Source organism: Anguilla anguilla, chromosome 4 (genome assembly GCF_013347855.1).
Source record: "Anguilla anguilla isolate fAngAng1 chromosome 4, fAngAng1.pri, whole genome shotgun sequence".
NCBI lineage: Eukaryota > Metazoa > Chordata > Actinopteri > Anguilliformes > Anguillidae > Anguilla > Anguilla anguilla.
Genome location: NC_049204.1, coordinates 7453647 through 7474700, shown reverse-complemented (window position 1 = coordinate 7474700; position 21054 = coordinate 7453647). Strand labels below are relative to the sequence as shown.

General features: G+C 52.1%; 1 protein-coding gene across 2 annotated transcripts in view; it reads left to right on the top strand.

Moving 5' to 3' along the window:
* Positions 1-21054, top strand: part of LOC118225437 (guanine nucleotide-binding protein G(q) subunit alpha-like) — a 48571-nt gene that overhangs the window by 22818 nt on the left and 4699 nt on the right. Inside the window, exons 2-5 of one of the 2 annotated variants that reach the window (XM_035413831.1) lie at positions 7360-7544; positions 8571-8725; positions 11621-11749; positions 20176-20305. In XM_035413831.1, the coding sequence (XP_035269722.1) occupies positions 7360-7544; positions 8571-8725; positions 11621-11749; positions 20176-20305 (599 nt within the window). Of the gene's footprint in view, positions 1-7359; positions 7545-8570; positions 8726-11620; positions 11750-12830; positions 12960-20175; positions 20306-21054 lie in introns of both variants that reach the window. The other variant, XM_035413830.1, reaches the window with a different exon arrangement.

The window sequence follows — 21054 nt, the reverse complement described above, 5'->3', positions numbered from 1 at the left end:
ACCTACAGGCTTATTTAAGGAGATCACAGCGCTGGCCGAGGGCGGGGGTTTTGCCCCTCGTTGAGTTTCGGGGGCTCTGAAGCGCTTCCTTCGGTGCGGGTTGGTGCTGATTGCCGCCCTGGCGTCGGGACGTGCGGCGCAGAGCTACCTTGTCCTTGGCCTGACCCAGTTTACGCCGTGCAAAAATGGAGGTGCAGTCGCCCAACATGCCTGGGTGACTTTATGCAGCTGTCAGTGGATCTGCTTGATGCAGATGTCAGTGGATCTGCTTGATGCAGATGTCAGTGGATCTGCTTGATGCAGATGTCAGTGGATCTGCTTGATGCAGATGTCAGTGGATCTGCTTGATGCAGATGTCAGTGGATCTGCTTGATGCAGATGTCAGTGGATCTACTTGATGCAGATGTCAGTGGATCTACTTGATGCAGATGTCAGTGGATCTGCTTGATGCAGATGTCAGTGGATCTACTTGATGCAGATGTCAGTGGATCTACTTGATGCAGATGTCAGTGGATCTGCTTGATGCAGATGTCAGTGGATCTGCTTGATGCAGATGTCAGTGGATCTGCTTGATGCAGATGTCAGTGGATCTGCTTGATGCAGATGTCAGTGGATCTGCTTGATGCAGATGTCAGTGGATCTGCTTGATGCAGATGTCAGTGGATCTACTTGATGCAGATGTCAGTGGATCTGCTTGATGCAGATGTCAGTGGATCTGCTTGATGCAGATGTCAGTGGATCTGCTTGATGCAGATGTCAGTGGATCTGCTTGATGCAGATGTCAGTGGATCTGCTTGATAAAGCTGTCAGTGGATCTGCTTGATAAAGCTGTCAGTGGATCTGCTTGATGCAGCCGTCAGTGGATCTGCTTGATAAAGCTGTCAGTGGATCTGCTTGATAAAGCTGTCAGTGGATCTGCTTGATAAAGCTGTCAGTGGATCTGCTTGATGCAGCTGTCAGTGGATCTACTTTATCATTTAACAGGAAATAAATTCACCTGTGTCCACTCCACACTCTGGGAAATAAATTCACAGTGTGGAAGAATGAGAGAAGTGTAGTATAATGGGTAAGGAACTGGTCTTGTAACCTAAAGGTCACAAATTTGATTCCTGGGTAGGACACTGCCGTTGTACCCTTGAGCAACTTAACCTGCATTGTTTCAGTATGTGTCCAGCTGTATAAATGGATGCAAAGTAAAATGCTATGTCAAATGTTGTAAGTCGCTCTGGATAAGAGCGTCTGCTAAATGCCTGTAATGTAATGAGAGAAGCCTGTATGGTGGGTTTTGGTTAAGGCCGGCTCCCACTTCACAATTACGACGACGTTTTCGGGACATTTTGACGGCGGGCCAATGGGACGTCCGAAATGCAAGATCACCAGGGGTAGAGACTGGCAGAGCTACAGGTGGCACCACCGGGGCATGCGTCTGAAGGCCTGCGATGCCACCGCGGCCTGGCCCCCGATTTCAGCGTTGACTCCACCGCCCTGAGAGGGCCCTGCTGTTATAAATTAAATGGTTGGCAGCGAGGGGCCTGTATGAGAAGCTCCATTTAGATTTTGCCCTTTTAAAACCAGTTAAGAGTCCCCCCCTGAGTTTAATTGATTAATTAGCTGTTTTAAATTGGGTCTGCTTAACGAGAGGTTAATTTATGCGTTGGAATGGCTCGTTCGTCTCTTGATTTCTCTTCAGAGATGTGAGGTCGGACGCTATGTTGGCCAAACATGTAGGAAAAGAAAATGATATGAAGAAAAATACATGTCAGGTAGAAAAATCAAAAATAAAATAACGTTTTTGGATTGAATGTGGTATCTTTAAAAAAAGCTTCAGGACTCTGTGTGCAATGTGGCTGCATGCGTTAGCTCATCAATCAAATCCTATTTGGGGTTTAATGGCGCATTTTACAAAAGGATTTGTCACAATGTGCTTTACAGTTTAGCCTAGCCTAAACCCCCCGCAGGGCAAGCCAGTGGCAACAGAGACTACAAAGCACTTCCTGGAGGACATGGAGGAAGAAATCTGGGAAGACTCAGGGGTGGTGGGGGGAGGGGGACAGACAGCATGGCTGGTTCTGGCCTTAGGAGTAGTAGGGAAAGCAGTCACTATCGGGCACATGCCTGGGGAGGGGGGTGTGCACTGATAAATACAGGTGTCACAGTGGAACCTTAAGGTAATCGGTTAGTGATTTAGAGATAGTGAAGTTAGAGAGAAACTGTTTACGCCACAAATCAAAATTTTATACTCAGCCACCGCCCCCCCCCCCCCCCCCCCCCCGCTGCCTGAAGCAGAGCAGAATGGTCTTATTCTGTCATTTCCGCCCTGCTTGAAAATGACGCTTCTACCTGTAATCTTTTTTTTTTTTTTAAGTAGAGGGGACAATCTGGTCTCCTTTTTTGGATTTTTTTTTTTGTTTGCTTTGTTCAGGCAGGGAGAGATCAGAGGATAACAAACAGGCAGGGAAGGGATCGCGGTTCAGGATGCGTCATGTTGGTCGATTTAAGCCCCGCCCATATGGTAGATCTTAGGCCCTGTCCACACGTGTACGGATTTTTCTGAAAACGTAGTTTTTTCCCCCTCCGTTAAAAAATAAAAAAATCCTATCCACACGACCGGCGTTTTAAAAAATATCTCCGTCCACAGGAGAACCCTAAAACGATTGCCGCATGCGCAATACACCAATTGCCATGGTAACTGATGCGCGAGTTGACGTCATGACGTCAGCGTTTTCGTGAAAGCTCCGTTTTTCCTGTCCACACGAAGACCGAGTTTTTAAAAATCTCCACCTTGGAAGGCGTTTTCGAAAAGCTTCGTTTTCAGTGACCTAAAACGCCGTTTCCGTGTGGACGGGAGGCCAAAACGGAGGGAACAAACAACGTTTTCAGAAAAATCCGTATACGTGTGGACAGGGCCTTATATACTGAATGAGAGTCTGCCACTCTGTGGACTGCGCCACGCCCCACCACTTAATCTTTTTAGCGGGAGTCTGTATGTTGCGGTTAATGTATGTTGTGTTGTACTACACTACAAAAATCACTGTAAAAAACCACTACAAAAATCACTGAAAAAAACCACTACAAAAATCACTGAAAAAACCACTACAAAAATCACTGAAAAAACCACTACTAAAATCACTGAAAACACCACTACAAAAATCACTGAAAAAAACCACTACAAAAATCACTGAAAACACCACTACAAAAATCACTGAAAAAAACCACTACAAAAATCACTGAAAAAATATGTTTAAAAAAATCCCTTCAAAACCTACTGCAAAAACCATCTGCAACTGTCATTGGAAAAAAATCACTGCCAAAAAAAAAAGAAAAGCCATTGTAAACCCATTAGTAGCGAAGCCAGCCGCGTGCTGTGGCGGTAAGCAAGCTGGGCTCGTTTCGGACGCGGGTCGAAGCCGCGCGCGTGACGCTAACAACGCTAACGACGCTAATGGCGCTCACGTGCGCGCTCAGCCAGCACAGGAAGTGAGATGCGCGGCGCTGGTGCTCGGTGTCCACGGCGATCTGAGCCTGCGCCTGGAGCCTGATGACTCAGCCTGGGGGGTGGGGGTGGGGGTGGGGGGCTGAGAGAGCGAGGGGGGGGATGTGAGAGAGTGAAAAAGACGGTGATGGGGGGAGAGAGGAAGGGGGGTCAGGAAGGATGCGGGAAAGAGGGTTAGTGAGAAAGATGAGAGGCAGGGAGGGAGTGGGTGGGGAATGGGGTGATGTAAAGGGAGGAATAAGAAGGATGGAGAGGGAGGGTCGGGAAGAGTGTGAGTTGGGGGGAGGGGTGAGGAAGGGGACTGAGAGAAAGATGGATGCGAGAGAGGCAGTAGGAGGAGAGGAATGGGGTGATGTTATGGAGGATTGAGATATGGGGCATGCAAACTGAGATGGAAGGATGAAGAGGGGTCTGAGAGAGTGCGATGAAGAGGAGGCATGGGGGACAGTGTAAGACAGAGTCTGACCATCTTATGAGTTTCCCATTAATGCCTGATATTCATAGTATGACACCATGACCACCGTCGGCAGAACTTGATGTAGAATGATCTCCTGAATGCGCAAACCTGGATTTGAGAACTACAAACACGTTACTGCGTTTTCACTGGTCCTTGTAGTCCTGAAACCCAACTGTCCTTTTATTCACAACTGACAGTTTGCTCTGGCGCCATTACGGCATTTGTAAATCGTCATGGAAACGAAGGTTAATTTGAGGCCCTCCCCCCTTTTTTTTATCTCACTCTGTGCTATGTGTTGATTGGTTGACCGGTCTGATTCAGCCTCAGCTATCTTAATTATAATTAATACTGTAAGAAAATATATTTGTTTTTTTATTTTTTATTTTGTTTTAAAGTTGACCTTAAGCGCTCTCCATACGTGGAAACTCCAGCAGAACTGAGCTGCTCATGGTAGCTACGCTGGTGAACGGGGAGAGCGGAGACATTATCCGCGTCTGAGCCCTTCCATGCGCTTGGAAAGACGGAATGTCTTTTCCCCCTCCAGAATTCAGCCTGCCAACGAGTTATGCTGCATGTTATGCTGCTGCATTATGCTGCTGCATTATTCTGCATGTTATACTGATGCATTATGCTGCATGTTATGCTGCTGCATTATTCTGCATGTTATACTGATGCATTATGCTGCATGTTATGCTGCTGCATTATGCTGCATGTTATACTGATGCATTATGCTGCGTGTTATGCTGATGCATTATTCCGCGTGTTATACTGATGCATTATTCCGCGTGTTATACTGATGCATTATGCTGCGTGTTATACTGATGCATTATGCTGCGTGTTATGCTGATGCATTATGCTGCGTGTTATACTGATGCATTATGCTGCGTGTTATGCTGATGCATTATTCCGCGTGTTATACTGCTGCATTATTCTGCGTGTTATGCTGATGCATTATGCTGCGTTTTATGCTGATGCATTATGCTGCATGTTGTGCTGATGCATTATGATGCATGTTATGCTGATGCATTATGCTGCATGTTATGCTGCTGCATTATGCTGCATCCTAAGAAAAGTAGAGCTGTAACAAACATGAGCATCAGGGTAGCAAGTCTGCTTCTCTCAGATGAGGTGCACTGAGGTGTGGGTGTGTATGGGTGGTGTGTGTGTGTGTGTGTGGGGAGTGTATGATTGTGTGTGTGTGTGTGTGGGTGGTGGGAGTGTGGGGGTGTGTAATGGGGGTGTGTGTGGGTGTTGTGGTTGGTGTGTGTGTGGGGAGTGTGTGATTGTGTGTGTGGGTGGTGGGAGTGTGGGGGTGTGTAATAGGGGTGTCTGTGTGTGTGGGTGGTGTGGTGGGAGTGTGTGTGTGTGTGTGGGTGGTGTGGGAGTGTGTGTGTTTGTGTGTGTGTGGGTGGGTGGGTGGTGTGGGAGTGTGTGTGTGTGTGTGTGTGGGTGGGTGGGTGGTGTGGGAGTGTGTGTGTGTGGGTGATGTGGTGGGAGTGTTTGATGGGGTGTATGTGTGGGGGTGGGTGGGTGGTGTGGGAGTGTGTGTGTGTGTGGGTGATGTGGTGGGAGTGTGTGATGGGGTGTGTGTGTGTGGGGGGGGTGTGTGATGGGGTGTGTGTGTGTGTGTGTGGGGGTGGTGTGTGAGTGTGTGTGTGTGTGTGTGTGTGGGTGGTGTGGTGGGAGTGTGTGATGGGGTGTATGTGTGTGTGTGTGTGTGTGTGGGGGTGTGTGATGGGGTGTGTGTGTGTGTGTGTGTGTGTGTGTGGGGGTGGGTGGGTGGTGTGGGAGTGTGTGTGTGTGGGTGGGTGGTGTGGGAGTGTGTGATGGGGTGTGTGTGTGGTGTGGGAGTGTGTGATGGGGTGTGTGTATGTGTGTGTGTGGGGGTGGGTGGGTGGTGTGGGAGTGTGTGATGGGGTGTGTGTGTGTGTGTGTGTGTGTGTGTGTGTGTGGGTGGTGTGGGAGTGTGTGATGGGGTGTGTGTGTGTGTGTGTGGGTGTGTGTGTGTGTGGGTGATGTGGTGGGAGTGTGTGATGGGGTGTGTGGGTGTGTGTGTGTGTGTGTGTGTGTGTGTGGGGGTGGGTGGGTGGTGTGGGAGTGTGTGATGGGGTGTGTGTGTGTGTGTGTGTGTGTGTGTGTGTGTGTGTGTGTGTGTGTGTGTGTGTGTGTGTGTGTCGGGGCCCCTGGTTGACAGCCTGAGGCTGCTTTCAGGAGTTGGTCTTTGCTGATGTGCGACTGCAGGAGATGTGGAACAGAGGCTGGAGAGTTATTCTGGGTACGGTCGCGTTGCTGGAAAGACCAGGCGCTGTCAGATCGGGGGAAATGGATTTATAGGCTGCAAATTCTAAAGTTGAATTATTAAAGGTATTATTGGCCTTCGGTGCGAAATACGCTTTTGAGGATGAAACACGTGCGTACCCGTCCCGCTACGGAGCCGCGAACGCTAACGCAGAACGGCGCGTTTGATTTAATTGCCGAGCGCCACCCTTGAGAGGGAGGAGGGTGGGGGGGGGGGGGTGTGCTTTTGAGGACGGGCTGCCTGATTTAACCTCCTGTCGCTGCAGAGGGCCCTGTCCCGCTCTCCAATCTGTGCCTCTCGTGGGCGGGGCTTAAGCCATGATGTCACGGGGGCGCTCGAGGACAGGGTGGGAGGCTGAGGGAGGGCCCTCTCTCTCTCTCTCGAGGCGCCATTTTTAACCGCGTCGCTCAAGCTGAGGAAGGGTCACGTGTTCGTCCGGCGCGACTGGGGGGGCCGGCAGGTACCGTTTAATATTTCAGCGATTATTCGAACGTGGCGGCAGTATTTCAATAACGCGACGAAACACGTTTTTTACACAGCCTGTGTCTGCTGTGTTTCGTGTGTTCCTTTCGTATCGGAGCGTCCCGTCACTTTTGTTCTGGCCCATTAATAAAGCCTCTCATTCAATGTCGAAATCAAAGTCAAGTCTGAAGACCTTGATTAGTCTAATCTGGTCTTTTTTTTTTCTTTTTTTTTTTTGCTGTGTGCTAATTTGGAATAAAAGTCCGCACCCCCCATTGACCCTTCGTGGGGAAGTTTGAACTCCGATGTTTTACGCAGTTACGTCTTCACACTGGTGAAATGACTGTAGCTCACCTTAACAGACACCGTATGATGGACTCTCTTCCTGTGTGAGGTGCAGAAGGCTGTAAGGGGGCTTGTTCTCTGCACAGTTAGCATGTTGTGTGTGTGAATAGGATAGTGTGTTCTCTCCTCAGGGTGTGTACAGTTGCCTGGGAACGGTGACCCCAGGCCCTGGTTTGGCCTGTACCCCCCTCCCTAGGGTCCGTGTGTTGGGGGCGGGGGCGAGGGCTGAGCTGTTGTGTTGCACCTTGCGCCTCTTCTCTGACATTCCCCCCCCCCCCCCTTGTTTCCGGCGTCTTCTCTCAGGCACGGGCGAGAGCGGCAAGAGCACCTTCATCAAGCAGATGCGCATCATCCACGGCACGGGCTACACGGACGAGGACAAGCGCGGCTTCACCAAGCTGGTGTACCAGAACATCTTCACCTCCATGCAGTCCATGATCCGCGCCACCGAGAACCTCAAGATCGGCTACAAGTACGAGGAGAACAAGGTGAGCGGCCCCGTCGCGCTTCTTCTGGGGGGAGGGGTGGGGGCCTTGCTACAGGGCTGGTGTGTGTCCTGTTGCTGCGGGGCTGGTGTATGCAGGGCTGAGTTTCCTCTGGCTCAGTTGATTGGCTGAACACCCCAAAAGCTGTTCACTCAAGTTAGCTGATTGGCTGAACACTCCAAAAGCTGTTCAGTCAAAGTTAGCTGATTGGCTGAACACTCCAAAAGCTGTTCAGTCAAAGTTAGCTGATTGGCTGAACACATCAAAAGCTGTTTATATGAGGGCACAAGTCTTCAGCTGTCATTCATCAGCTTGCCAAAGTTTCGCTGAAATGTCCTGTTGCGTAAATTATCATCAATCGCATGATTAAGGGCGGAAGCTGGCATGAATTCCAGACGTCAGTATAGCCCTCCCTTCTCTCTCCCACCTCTGTTTTAGCCAATCAGAACTGGCGTTACTGAAATGCGCCAATGACCGGGCAGACCCTGTAGCCCTCCTCTCTCTGGGTTTCAGATCTTTCCAATGAGCATTAGTGAAACAGTTTACCACACACTGGTGCACTGCTACCTTTTTGGCCTTTTCTCTCTGAATGAGTGCTAATGAGCCTAACTTTGATTAAAGAGATGCGCTGTGATCCGCTAGCTGTACGTGAAGCAGGAAGGGCCTTGCTCTGAATGTCGCTGAGTTAATACTTGTTCTGCTGCGATATTCGCGGAACCCTTAGCCGAGCTGAGGGCAGTTGCTGTTCGTAATCGCCACCGCTATGCAAAACGTGTTTGCCGTTCACCACCGAAGCCCCCACCGCATATTTTCATATCGGTGTGGGTGTAAGTGATGGGCTGTTGAGAATATTCAAATGGGGCTCTGCTGTTAAACGAAACGGGATAGATACGAAATCCACTTTGCCTGGGTGCTGACAGAGATTACCTTTGTCTAATGGGCACCTTTCACAGCGCGTGAATTGATTGAACTGATCTCTCCGTGTCTCTGCCCGCCCCCCCCCTCTCTCCCCCCATCCTTTTGGTTCAGTCCAACGCTATGCTGGTGAAGGAGGTGGATGTGGAGAAAGTGTCTGCCTTCGACCATCCCTACGTCAACGCAATAAAGATGCTGTGGACCGACCCGGGCATACAGGAGGCCTACGACAGGCGGCGAGAGTACCAGCTGTCAGACTCCACCAAATAGTAAGCCAATCAGGGTGGGGGTGAGGGGGAGGGGAGGGGAGGGGTCCTGTCCATTCGGTAGAGATATGTTTGTTTTTTGATTATATTAATTCAGTTTTTTTTCCTACGTCCATTTGGTGGGGATAGGCCCTCCCACTGTCTACACACAGACCCACATCACAGACCCCAAGTGCCAAACGCTCACCTGAACCCTGAGCCAGGCGTCCTCTTTCACAAACACATTTGTCGTGGACGTTTGCGCTTGCTGTGTACGTTAGCATTTGCGTCCCTGCGTACATTTACATCACACTGAAAGAGTTCGGAAGCAGCGGCATTCACAGACATGCACACGTACATGAGAGGCAGAGAGGCATAGTCGTTGGGTAGCTGGGTTGGTAACCTATTCGATTCCCAGTTTGGGGTACTGCCGCTGTACCCATGAGCAAGGTGCTGAACCTGAATCGCTTCAGGTAATATGAAGCCTGTATAAATACATTTTATGTGAAAAGAACAGTACAATCTGTTTTTCCACCACTATTACATGCAGAGGATGAGTGTCGGTTAGGAGATGTGCTTGTTCACGTGCCGTCCTAGTATCCCACAAGAACCCCAGGTCACAAGGGCCAGTGTGAGCTGAACTTCTGCGATATTTCAGGAGTGTCAATACCCTGAAATTTCAGGGACTGCTGCTAGGCTGAACACAGGGTCACCGCAGATCGTCCAGTTGCCTTAAACGCTGTTCATTCACCTCCTACGTTAGGGCTACACCTGGTCTCTACTATAGATCAGGACATGAGGTAGCCTCTGGCTGATTTTAGATTTTTTTTAAAAGCGCATTTTATATGGAACTGTACTGGTGCTCTGCACTGTCGTTCTAGAAACGCGAGTGGCCTCAGGGCTGGATGGCGGTTCATAATTATTATTTTTTTAAGTTAATAATTTTCTTCAGCTCTACCTTGACAGGCTAACGTATGAGCGCGTGCTAGCTAGCGTACCTGTGAGGCCGAGCCGCCTGGCCCCCGCTCCTACGGCTGGGACCTGTGATGTCACGGGTGATGTCACAGAAGCAAAGTGAAACAAGTTTGTGAGGAATCCGTTGTGTGGGGGGGGGGATTGGTTTCCCTTGGCGACCGTCCCCCGATGGAACAGAGACGGACGGGGGCGAGCCGCCTGGCGCCTCTGGAGGGGGGTGTGTGTACAGTCTCAGATCAGGCTCTGCGTTGGCACCGAATGTCGTTAAGCGGTTATTGTGAAGGCCGCTGTGTTCAGGTTCAGGAGAGAGAGAGAGACGGAGGCTGTTCCTCTCCCCTCCGATCCCTCAGTCCTCCTCCTACACCTTTGACTCACGGGAACTTCCAAGGGTACGATCGAAAACTGGAGAAATGCACATGTTCAAATGATTGATTTGTTGTTATTTTCCCCCTCTATATCAACATGAATGCAGTATTTCTTGTTTAATGTGAAACGAATGAATTTTGACTGTCCACACACACACTCGCACGTACACACTCTTCTCACACGCGTACACACACAAACACCTACCTTCTGTCATCATCTGGCCTTGGTTCCTTTCCCCGACTTTCTGATCTGAAGACGTTTAAATAGTTAATAGCGCTGTGGGGGGGGGGGGGTGAGCAGCTCAGATGCCGGTCAGCTGGGGGGGCTCCTCTTTCGCCTCAGACAGGGGCCGGTTCGGTCCAGCGGAACAGGGGGCCAGAAGGCCAGGTAGCTTCTCAAAGACCATCCCCCCCCCCCCCCCCCTCAGGTTCTGCTTTACCCATCACTCGTCCACTTCCGTATCGTCACCGTTTGAGTGCGAAGCCGAAGAAAACGGGCGATATTTTTGGTTTTCTGGACGAGGGCTCGCTCACGAAGCCAGGGAGAGAAGGAAGCGCGTTTCGTAGTGCTAATGGAACACGGAACGGCTCTCGTTTCCCAGAATTCTGCGGCTCACGCTGGACGTTTAAAGGTTTTTTTTTTTTTTTTTTTTTCTTCGTCGGCGGCGATAAATGGCCTTGTGCGGAAATGGGTTGAAACGTTATCGAAAAGCCGCGCTTAATTGTGTTAACATTAACATTGCTGGGCATCGTTTGTTTATTTATATATTTATCATGTTGTACATTGAGTACGTTACGCCTGTGTGGCTAGCTAAAGTAGGGCTTTGCTCTGGATCGTCCGGGGTGAGAAGTTCAGTGAGGTATTACTCAGTGTAATGGCGGGGTGGTTTAAAGTGATTATCGCAAATGTACCATGGCCAATATTATGCTTGGTCATTAGAGGAACGTTAGCTGGCCACAGGGCACGTGCTGTGTCCGGCTGGTCATTGATTTTGAGGCCGTACGTCTGGTAGTGCCAGGAAGGGTGATGAGCGAGTGAGAGTGGTGTCAGGGCTGCGGGCGTAGCAGGAAGGGCCATGGTAAACGTCTGGGCCGTCGGTGTCTAAATCGACGAGCCTATCACTGCTCTTCAGCATCCTGTCCTGTGCCGTGACCGTTAGAGAAGAACTAATGTTTTATCGTGTCGATTTTCGGAGTTCAGTAACTTCACTGTCCTGTAAATATTGGAGAGCGATTGAAGCGAATGATCGTTATAAGTTCGTTGACAAGGGCTTCTAAGTGTGACACACTCACACACTCACACACACACTCACATGCACACACACGCACACACTCACACACTCACACACACACTCACATGCACACACACACACACACACACACACACACACACACAGTTGGCACTTGAGGTGAGTCCCCCCCCCCCTCCCCCCCTTGACTGTATATAGGTTTTGAGGCCATGAAATGGTGGTATATGAATGCAGTCAGATTTTCTGTGTGTTACTACATACATGTGACGTGTGTTTGGTTGTACACGGTGTGTATTCTTCCCCCTTCCCCCTCCCCCTTCATCCCGCAGTTATCTTAACGATTTAGACCGCATTACTTCGCCGGGGTACGTCCCCAACCAGCAGGACGTACTGCGGGTCCGAGTGCCCACTACCGGCATCATTGAGTACCCCTTTGATCTGGAGAGTATAATCTTCAGGTACTGGTGTGTGTTTGTGTGTGTGTGTGTGTGTGCGTGCGTGCGTGCGTGGTCGCTGCTGCTGCTGTCGTCACCGCCCTGTCACCTTGCGGCGGTCCCGGAGGAGTAGGGGGGTTTCCTGTCTGAGACTAAAGCACACGAGGTGGGGGGGCGGGGGGGGGGGGGGGCGGGGTCTTCAGAACTCAGGAGTCCCTCACGCAGTGTCAGTTCCGTCTCCAGTGGGGACTGGGTGAAAGCAGACCGTGGCGTGGAGTTGCCCGCTCCTGACCACTTTTTCGACTTTTTCCACCCACGTTCGTTTCGGTACGCCTGGTTCGAAAGTGGGCTCGTCATACACTGATTGTGACGGTGTGTGAGGTTATGTTGTGTTTAAATTGTAGTATTCAACCTCCTGAATTCAGTTGAGGGCATGAGGTGGGGGGGGGTGGGGGGGGGGGAAGTATAGTTGTCTTAAAATAACTTCAGCCTTACGTAAAGCATAAAAAAAAACCACATTCAGGGCAGTACGCTAAAAATCAATGGTGTGAGAAAGGGGCTGTTTCTCCTCAGGCTTTTTTCTTTTGCCGCTGAAAGTTACCAAAAACGGGGGGGAAAAAAAGACAGAGAGACTGCTTGAACCGTCCCTCGTTTGACTTCACGATTGAACAAAACAGGGCTTTGAATTTGGAAAAAAAAAAAAAAAGGCTTTTCGTACCGAGAAAGGAGGAGGAAATGGGACTGAATGGGGGCCCTTCTGTTTAAAAACGAGTCTTAATGTTCTGGAAGACCTGCTGTGCTAGTCTCGGAGGGGAAGGGGGCCTGACCCCAGGTCCGATTCTCTGCAGTTTCCTAAGAGGTGTTGGGAGTGGTTGTGGTGGTGGTGATGGTGGTGGTGGTGATGGGTGAAAAAAAAAAAAAAAAACAGCCACCCCCCACATCTCTTTGAAAGCTAAACATGGTACAGCCCGGAAGCGTCTGTTCCTGGCGTGGACCGAACCAACCGGCTCTGGAGGAGGGGTGATCCGGTTGAGCTGCCTGCCTCTCTTCATGCCTCTGTGTGTTTGTTGTTCCTGTCTCTCTCTCTCTCTCTCCCTTTCCGTAGCTATCTAAGCGATCTGGATCGTATTGCGGAACCCTCCTACCTGCCGACTCAGCAGGACGTTCTTAGGGTCCGCATCCCCACCACGGGGATCATTGAGTACCCCTTCGACTTGCAGAGCATCATCTTCAGGTAGAAGACTCCGGCACAAGTGGCTGCCTCCAGTGCTTGAGTTGTTTTTTTTTGTTTTTGTTTTTTTTTTTGTGTAAAGATGACGTGTATACGTGAATGTTTCGTGTTTTTGATGGTGTTGCGTTATTTTATCAGTTGATCTCGTTAGATTTTCTGGTCAGGGTGTAGATTTTATGTTTTATAATGGGGTGGGGTGGGGGGGGGGGGGGGAACAGAAGTTGCGCTTCGGTCAAAATCGACAAACCGAACGACAGATTAAAAGATTGGCCTTTTCTGTTGCCCAACGCCCATCGGTGTGATATTCCCTGATATTGTTTCGATCAACAAAAAAAAATCCATCCATTCAAATCCATGAGAAACACCTCGTGCCCTGTCTCCCGCTGTGAGCGCGATCGTGAGCTTGACCCCCTTTCCACGACGCGCGATCGTCTGAGTGGCGGCTTTCAGTGGCGCGTAACGGCCGCTGTCTCATCGGAGCGGATACTCTGGGCTCTAATGCAGCCGGCCTCATTAGGAGCGGAATCTCTTTACCCTCCCGGGTATTGATCAAGCCCAATCTGGATTAATAAGAATTGGTTTTTTCGCGGTGCCCAGCGACCTGGTTTTACGGGCACAAGCTGATTGCGTAAGCATTTTCCCCCGGAGATTCGGAGAAAGGGGGGGGGGGGGGGTGTGTCCTGCTGGGAAAACGGAGAAGGGATTTGGCATGGGTTGGGGGGGGGGGGTGTGGTGGGGGTTGGCCATGCTGGGTACCTGGAAGTATGTGGAATGAGGAGGGGTGGGGGGGTGGACTTTGGGGAGCTGCATGGCGGGATGCTCTGGGGACCGAGCCTCTCAGAACTTGATGGCGTCCTCGATGACGGAGGAGGAGGAGGAGGAGGAGGAGGAGGGTCGTGAAGGAGGTGTGAGAAGAGAAGCCGCAGAGGCGGGAAAAAGATGTCGGAACGCTGAGGATTTGCTCATAAAGAACTCCGGACCCAGAAGCCGGCGAATCCCGTCCCTCGCTCGGTCGGGCTGGACAAGGCCCGTGCTGAACCACCGCCATACACCCCCCCGGGTCGTCCACGGAAACGGCCTCATTCAGAGAGGACACGTTCCATTACATTACATTACAGGCATTTAGCAGACGCTCCATCCAGAGTGACTTACATTGTACCCAGTCATACAGCTGGATATATACTGAAGCAATGCAGGTTAAGTACCTTGCTCAAGGGTACAACGGCAGTGTCCTTACCCGGGAATCGAACCTGCGACCTTTCGGTTACAAGACCAGCTCCTCAGCCGTTACGCTACACTGCCGCGTGGTCAGCTGGGCTCGGTGAGCTCGCCTGTCCCGTGCGTACGTTGACTGAGAGCCGGGACCTGGTGAGAAGTCACACACGGGGGTGACCTTGGGCCCAAACGTCGCTAGATCCCGAACCCGGTATGCGCCATCTCGACCCAAGCTCGCTTCGCGGGGAGGCGAAGAACGAACGCGTACGCGGTTTTAACGGCCTTGGTAAAAACGTCGGAGTCGGAAATGAAGACTGCGATTTTTTTCTTTTTTTTTTCTTTTTTTCCTTTCCCTCGTTCCTCCCCCTCCTGGGCCCGCCCTACATGGCACAGCCGGCTCCTGTAAAGTAGGTCACTCGAACCCTCCTGACGGTAAAGGAGGTCGACTGATGTGAAGGAGCTTTATTTTAGGCGTTCGGCTCCTGGAGGGGCCCCATTTATCAAAGCCTCCACCCCCCCGCCCCCCCGTCCCCCCCCCCCCCCCCCCCCCGTCCCCCCCGTCCCCCCCGTCCCCCCCCCGTCCCGCGGTGGCGGGAATCGAGGGAGCCGTCGCCGCTAATATAAAACCTGCCTGAAAAGCCTGCGTTCGGGACACCTGTCCCGTCCCGCGCGCGGGTAATTAAATTCATCACTGAAGGGGGGGGGGGGGGGGGGGGGGGGGCTGTGCAGAATAAACCCCGTGGGCCATTTTGACCGCCATCTTTAACTCTCCTGCGTTTAGACTCCCTGGCCTTAGACGTGGGGCTCCTGCCCCGCCCAGGCTCGTCTGCTGCTGGTTGACACTTTCGGTGGTGTTTCCTGAAAGGAGCCTGTTGTAGCTGCGATGCTTGTGGCTCGATCTGGTGCAGACTTTGGGCAAACTCACAGCCTGCTCAGACGTTGTGCGTCCTAATAAATATTTCTCTTGTGGAGGAAAGGGTGAACAACTGTGTCGAGGCTCGACTTGCACGCTCCCAAGGGTCTCTGTCTCTCTCCACGTGGGCTGGCAGGCTGTCCAAGATGGCGGTTCCTGAATGTCTCAAATGTTTTTTTTATTGAGTTGTTGAAATGCGTTTTTTTAGTCAGCTTGGTGCGTAATCGGGCGCCCTGCCATTGGCTGTCGGATCCTGATGCTGACCCGCGCTGCTGCGGTGGCTGGTGGCACCGTGGCGCGGTGCGCGTTTCGGCCCGAAGCTTCTCCCGCGAAGGCAGGGTTTCGGTTGGCAGGGCTGTTCCCCGTTTCGGGTGGGAGGGGGGCGGCTGCCGTACTGCCGATGGCGGACGCCATGGTGACGGGGCAGGTACACCGATACTGCGCCCGTTCCTACCTCTGAGGAAGAAAAAAAAAAAATGAAGGACTATTTTCCAAGCTGTACGGAGGAAACATCCCTGTGGAAGGAGACGCATGTCAGGAGTGGTAAAGCGGTGCTCACGTGACCCTGGACAGCAGCGCGCCGCGTAGAGATCCACACCTCACCGAAGGGGTCCGGAGCCATGGGGGAGCGCTTTGGCGGTACGGAATCCCTGGCGGTACGCGCTCGCGGACGCTGCGCCGTTTGACCCCCGCGGGAGCCGTCTCGGTAACCCGTAGAAACGCAGAAACGCGGTGCGGCTGCGGCGTCGGGCTCCCGTGTCAGTGCGAGGGCCGGGTCCTGGTTGCGTAACGTCACATAATCAGAGCAGAGGTGCGGAAAACAGAGGCTCACAACGGAGGAGCGTAACGGGCGCGACTGAGGCTCCTAACTGCGGCTCGTAAAGGGAACGCCCTTTGATCCGAACACAGCGTCGAGCCGGAACACGGAGGCTCGAGGAAAACCCCCGAATTTTCCCGTTTCCCCGTCGGCTGGCCCGCCGCGTTCTCTGGAAACCGTGCGCTGCTCTGCTCTGCGGGCGTCGGCGGCGGGGGCAGGATGTTTGCCTTCGGCTGGGTTTGTGTACTTTGGCGACGCGCGGGAGGAAGGAGCGAAGCGGAGCGAGGAGCGCGTGTTTACAGCCCCAGGAAGTCACGGGGGGCGCCGAGGACGAGGCCGCCTCCCAGTAAAGCCCGGACCAGGAAGTGACATCGCCAAGATGCCCCTCTTCTCTTCGGCGACATCGACCGTTGTGGTACTTTTGGGGACTCTCGAAAGCCGGTGATTGGCTGAATCCTCACACAGCTACTGTGTGTTGCCGGACTTCTTACCGAACGATCTGATTAATCGGAGAGCTTTGTTAGTGAACAATACCATCTGTGTGATCCTGTGGTGTTTGCCTCCATTTTGGCTCGCGGTGCACAGTTGCCGCTTTGACTGCCTTTGAATGGCTGCCCGTGTGCGCAGAGTACCGGACTGCGGCTCGAGCCTGGTCATCGCTGGGCTGCAGCGACGGCTCCCGTTTTTGGGGAAAAACCTCGGTTCCCGCAGAAGGCAGCCGAGGAATCCCGCTCCACAGTTCATTCTCTGCTGCTTCCTGTTCGTGCCCTGCTCTCTCTGATAGGCCGAAACCCAGAGCGGTCGTCGCTTAGAAGAGCAGCGACTCGCGCTCGCTCCTGTCGGCCCTTCGGTCAGGAGCTCGTAACTCCGCTCTCTGCTCCAGGGCCTGCTGCCCAGGACCTGTTTACGCTCTTTTTAAAACAAAAACCCTGTGAAAGTACTCCATGTTGATTTTCCATGTTGGTTCGTCCCTGCAGGGTCTCTGATCATCATGGCTGAGTTCTTTGAGCAGAGATGTGCATGTCAGACCAGAACACTGAGCGTATTCTTGCCATATTTTTCGCCTCCTATAATTAAAACAAGCCGATGGCGCCAACTCCAGGGAGAGTGGAGGAACGGACGTCTGCAATACGGGCCTTCCGGATTGTTCTGGGCTGGACATGTAGGCCACTGTGTTTCGAGATGTTCTTGGTCCAAACTTTTCCTTCCCCCCCCACTTCATTTTTCTCCTGCGTACATTTTTAAAATGGCCGTCGTTCAGACCTCCCACGCGGCGCTCGAAGCGAAGGTTTTTGGGGGTTCGGGGGGGTCACTGGGCTGAAGGAGACGGCGGGGTCCTGTGTCGGAGGCGCGATGCGAGGCTCTGTCCCGCTGAGACCGCTCCTCTCTGCCGGGCCTGCGGGGACGACCGCGAACGCGTGTCAGCGCCGGCGAGCGCGGGAGCCGTCGCCCTGGAGACCTGCCCGTGGGCCGCGTCGGAGGAGGAGGAGGAGGAGGAGGAGGAAGATGAAAGAGGTTTTTCGGCGAGCGGCGTCGGGGTGCGGATCGACCCGACCCCTCGTTTACCGCGAACTCCGCGCTGTGTGAAAACGTTGGGTTTGGCTCAAACGTTTTTTTTGTTTTTTTTTTTTAAATCGCGTGTGACCGCTACTTGGCTGTCCTTGGCGTCCGCTGGGCCCTGTCCCAGTTCCTCTTCAGCACATTATGCAGGGCTCTTCATTTCCCAGCATCCTCTGCTGAAGGATCCTGCCAGCTCCTCCACAGGACCTCAAGAGGTGCCCTCAGAACTGCCCGTCTCTTCCTCTACTCTGCTCTTCCCTCTTTTCCTCCTCCTCCTCCTCCTTTGCCCTCTACCTCTACTCTTCCCTCTGTCCTCTCCTCCCTCCCTCCCTATCTCCTCCTCCTCCTGCTCCTCCTCTGACCTCCTCCTCCTCCTCCCGGGCTGGGGCTGCTCATCTCCACACCGCTGCTTGGCTTGTGCTAAGGAGGGCCACTGGGTGTCACAGTCTGGGTGGGGCGGGGGGGGGGGGGGGGTGGGAGAACTCCCATCGCCCCCCCGCCTTTCCCTGGAGCTTGCTGCCAACGGCCTGTGTCTGGGCGGGGGCCGACGGGGGGGTGACGGGGGGGGGGCACTGTGCATGTTTCGGTCGCTGTTCTTATTTATTTAGTGTGTCTGTGCGTCACTTAGCCTCCCCTGACTGCACTAGCCTCTGACCTCTGAGCTGTCGAGTTCACTGACAGAGGGGATGCAGTACAGCAGGGCTGCCCAAATGCACTTCCAGGAGATGTACTATCTGTGGGTTTTCACAACCATGATTTGGCACACCTGACTCTACGAATCTGCGAGAGCTCTAGCTGTGGAATGAGGTGCGCTTTGTTGGAGTTGTGAAAGTGAAAGCCTACGTGATGGTAGATCTCCAGGATCTGGGTTGAGCAGCCCTGCAGTGGGGGGGGGGGGGGGGGTTAAGTCATTTTTGGCATGACTGCTATGTGGAATGCATCTGTGCACAGGAAGTAATGAGGTAGTATGCTTTATAGCCCCTCCCCCCCCTTTTCTGCAAAATCACTGTGACATGCATTCATTCATGCGTGTACATTAATGCCTTTATCAAAAGGCAAAGTTTTGCTTTACGCCTCCTTTGTGTTGTGAATTTAAATGGTTAAGCCCACTTGTTTGGGCCCTATTACTTTTGTTACCGCGGTAACATGTGCGTTGTTAGACAGTGGTAAAAAGACAAAGACACTTCTTTGCACTGATGTATCCACGATTCTGACCAGAATGACAAAAGTCTTATTCCTTAAAAAAATGGAATTAAAAAATTTAAATCCACAAAATCGTTGTAGATGGTGCTGACTTAGTTTCTAGTGTGAACAATCTGGCCTTTTGTTTCCTTTCCATTTTCTGTGGAATAAGATGGTCATCCTGTGGTCTGTTTGTAGTGTTCGGGTGGAGTGTGTTTACTCATTTTAGAGGGATTGTTTTTGTTAGATGCTATTAATGGTGAGCCGTGTGATAATGAAATAAGGGTTTCGGACCCCAGGAGCGTTTTCTCCTGGGTTCATAGCCGTCGCATTTATGATGTGTTTATGACGCCTGCCCCCCTGATGTTTACCTTGCTGCAGTACTAGCATTTGTGACATCAGTAATTCCACTATCGCAGCCTGGTAAGTATGTCCAGTTACAGCCAAATTATTAATGTGGTGAACCCAAAGAACAAGGGGGGGGGGGGGGTATTAGGCAACTACTGGTAAAAGCAGGGAGTGTTTGGTGAGCGTCCTCACAGTCCACTTAAGGGGGGGGGGGGGGGTATAAAGCAGCACTTGCAGGTGCTGAAGGATGTACAGCCAGGAGTCAGTTGATGTGTAGTTTTCTTTCTTTCTCTCTCTCTCTCTCTCTCTGCAGTGTCGGTTAGGCAGTCAGTTGAGCGTTATGCTTTTAAAAATATATTTTTTTGTTTTGAACGCGGTGCTGATTTTGCTCCACGCCGCCGCGCTGCGTTCCTAAGACGCTTTGGAAGCGCGTGGAGTCGGACGGTAGCGTCCCCCCTGCCCACCCGCCCGCGCCGCTGGAGGTGTGTAATGGGATATGATGTCGTAATCCTCGCGTGGTCCTCCTGCCCGCGCCCGCTGTTCATCGCCCTTAAATAGGCGATTAGCGGAAGATTTATTTCTTTTTTTTTTTTTTTTACATTGAAAGCAGCTCAAAGCGTGACAGGAAAGTATGAAAAGTATAAATGACTTCTTTTTTTTTTTTTTTTTTTGGTTATGATTTTTTGGGTAGGCTCACTGCGGGTGAAGTTAGCTACAGGAAGGGGGTTTTGTACCGATCCTATAATGTGGATCCACTTCCCATTCAGCCCTGGTAGCGTTTTTTTGTACACTGTGATTCCAATTTCAGCATTTTAAATTACAAGAACGAGAGCCACACTATACATGGACATCTGACTGTGCATCCTATTAATCTGTTACCCCTTTGAGGAGTAGGTCTTTTGGAATCTTTTTTTCAAAATTCTTAGCCAGTGTTCTAGAACTCCACTGCTCTCAGTTACCAGTAGTGATTGTGACATCAGAATTCGACTGTTCCAGGCTTGCTTTGCCCCACTCTGAAGTTACTTGTGCTCAGGTACTGCAGCAGGCTTGATGAGGCAATGTTGATGCTCCTTTAGGTACTCATGTCTTTGAATTCCTGCCCTGCTGTCTTCTTTCCCGTTCCTCTTCCTCTCTTTCTCTCTCTCTCTCTCTCTCGCCCTCTCCTCCTCGTCTTCCTCCGTCAGGATGGTGGACGTGGGCGGGCAGCGGTCCGAGCGCAGGAAGTGGATCCACTGCTTCGAGAACGTCACCTCCATCATGTTCCTGGTGGCCCTGAGCGAGTACGACCAGGTCCTGGTGGAGTCCGACAATGAGGTGCGTCGCCCCCAAACTCTGCCGAAGGCCCCCCCCCCCCCCCCCGAAACGGCGGCCAGCACTCTGAGGCAGAACCCCGCCTGTATCAGGCCGTCATTCTTACTCAGTTAGATTGGTTCGCGTTTTTCACTTTCGGTATATTTGTGCGCGCATGTGTGTGTGCATGATAGTGTGTGTGTGTGTGTGCGTGCGCGTGTGTATGTATGGTATAAAAAAAATGGTAAAACGGACTGCATTTATATAGCGCTCTTATCCAAAGCGCTTTACAATTGATGCCTCGCATTCACCAGAGCAGTTAGGGGTTAGGGGTTAGGTGTCTTGCTCAGGGACACTTCGACATGCCCAGGGCGGGGTTCGAACCGGCAACCCTCCGACTGCCAGACAAGCGCTCTTACCTCCTGAGCTATGTCGCCCACGCATGTGTGTGTGTGCACGTGTACGTTCGTGCATGTGCACGTGTGTGCGTACGTGTGTGTGAGCAAGCTCACACGCACGCTCTTTCCCAGTCTGCTTGCTAATTGTGTAATGGCGGACGGGTCTGGATGAGAGATCAAACAGCCGTAGTCCTGCAGCTGGGCGCTGCCCTGGCACTGCCCCCCCCCCCCCCCCCCCCCGCCGCTCTTTCATGTGCCAGCTCCGGAGGCTGGGTGACGGAAGGTACCGGAAGCTTCTGACACCCTTGGCCAGAGACCGCCTGGTGATTGGCTGCGTTACAGGATGTGTTCCTCAGGCAAATAAAGGCGGGCCTG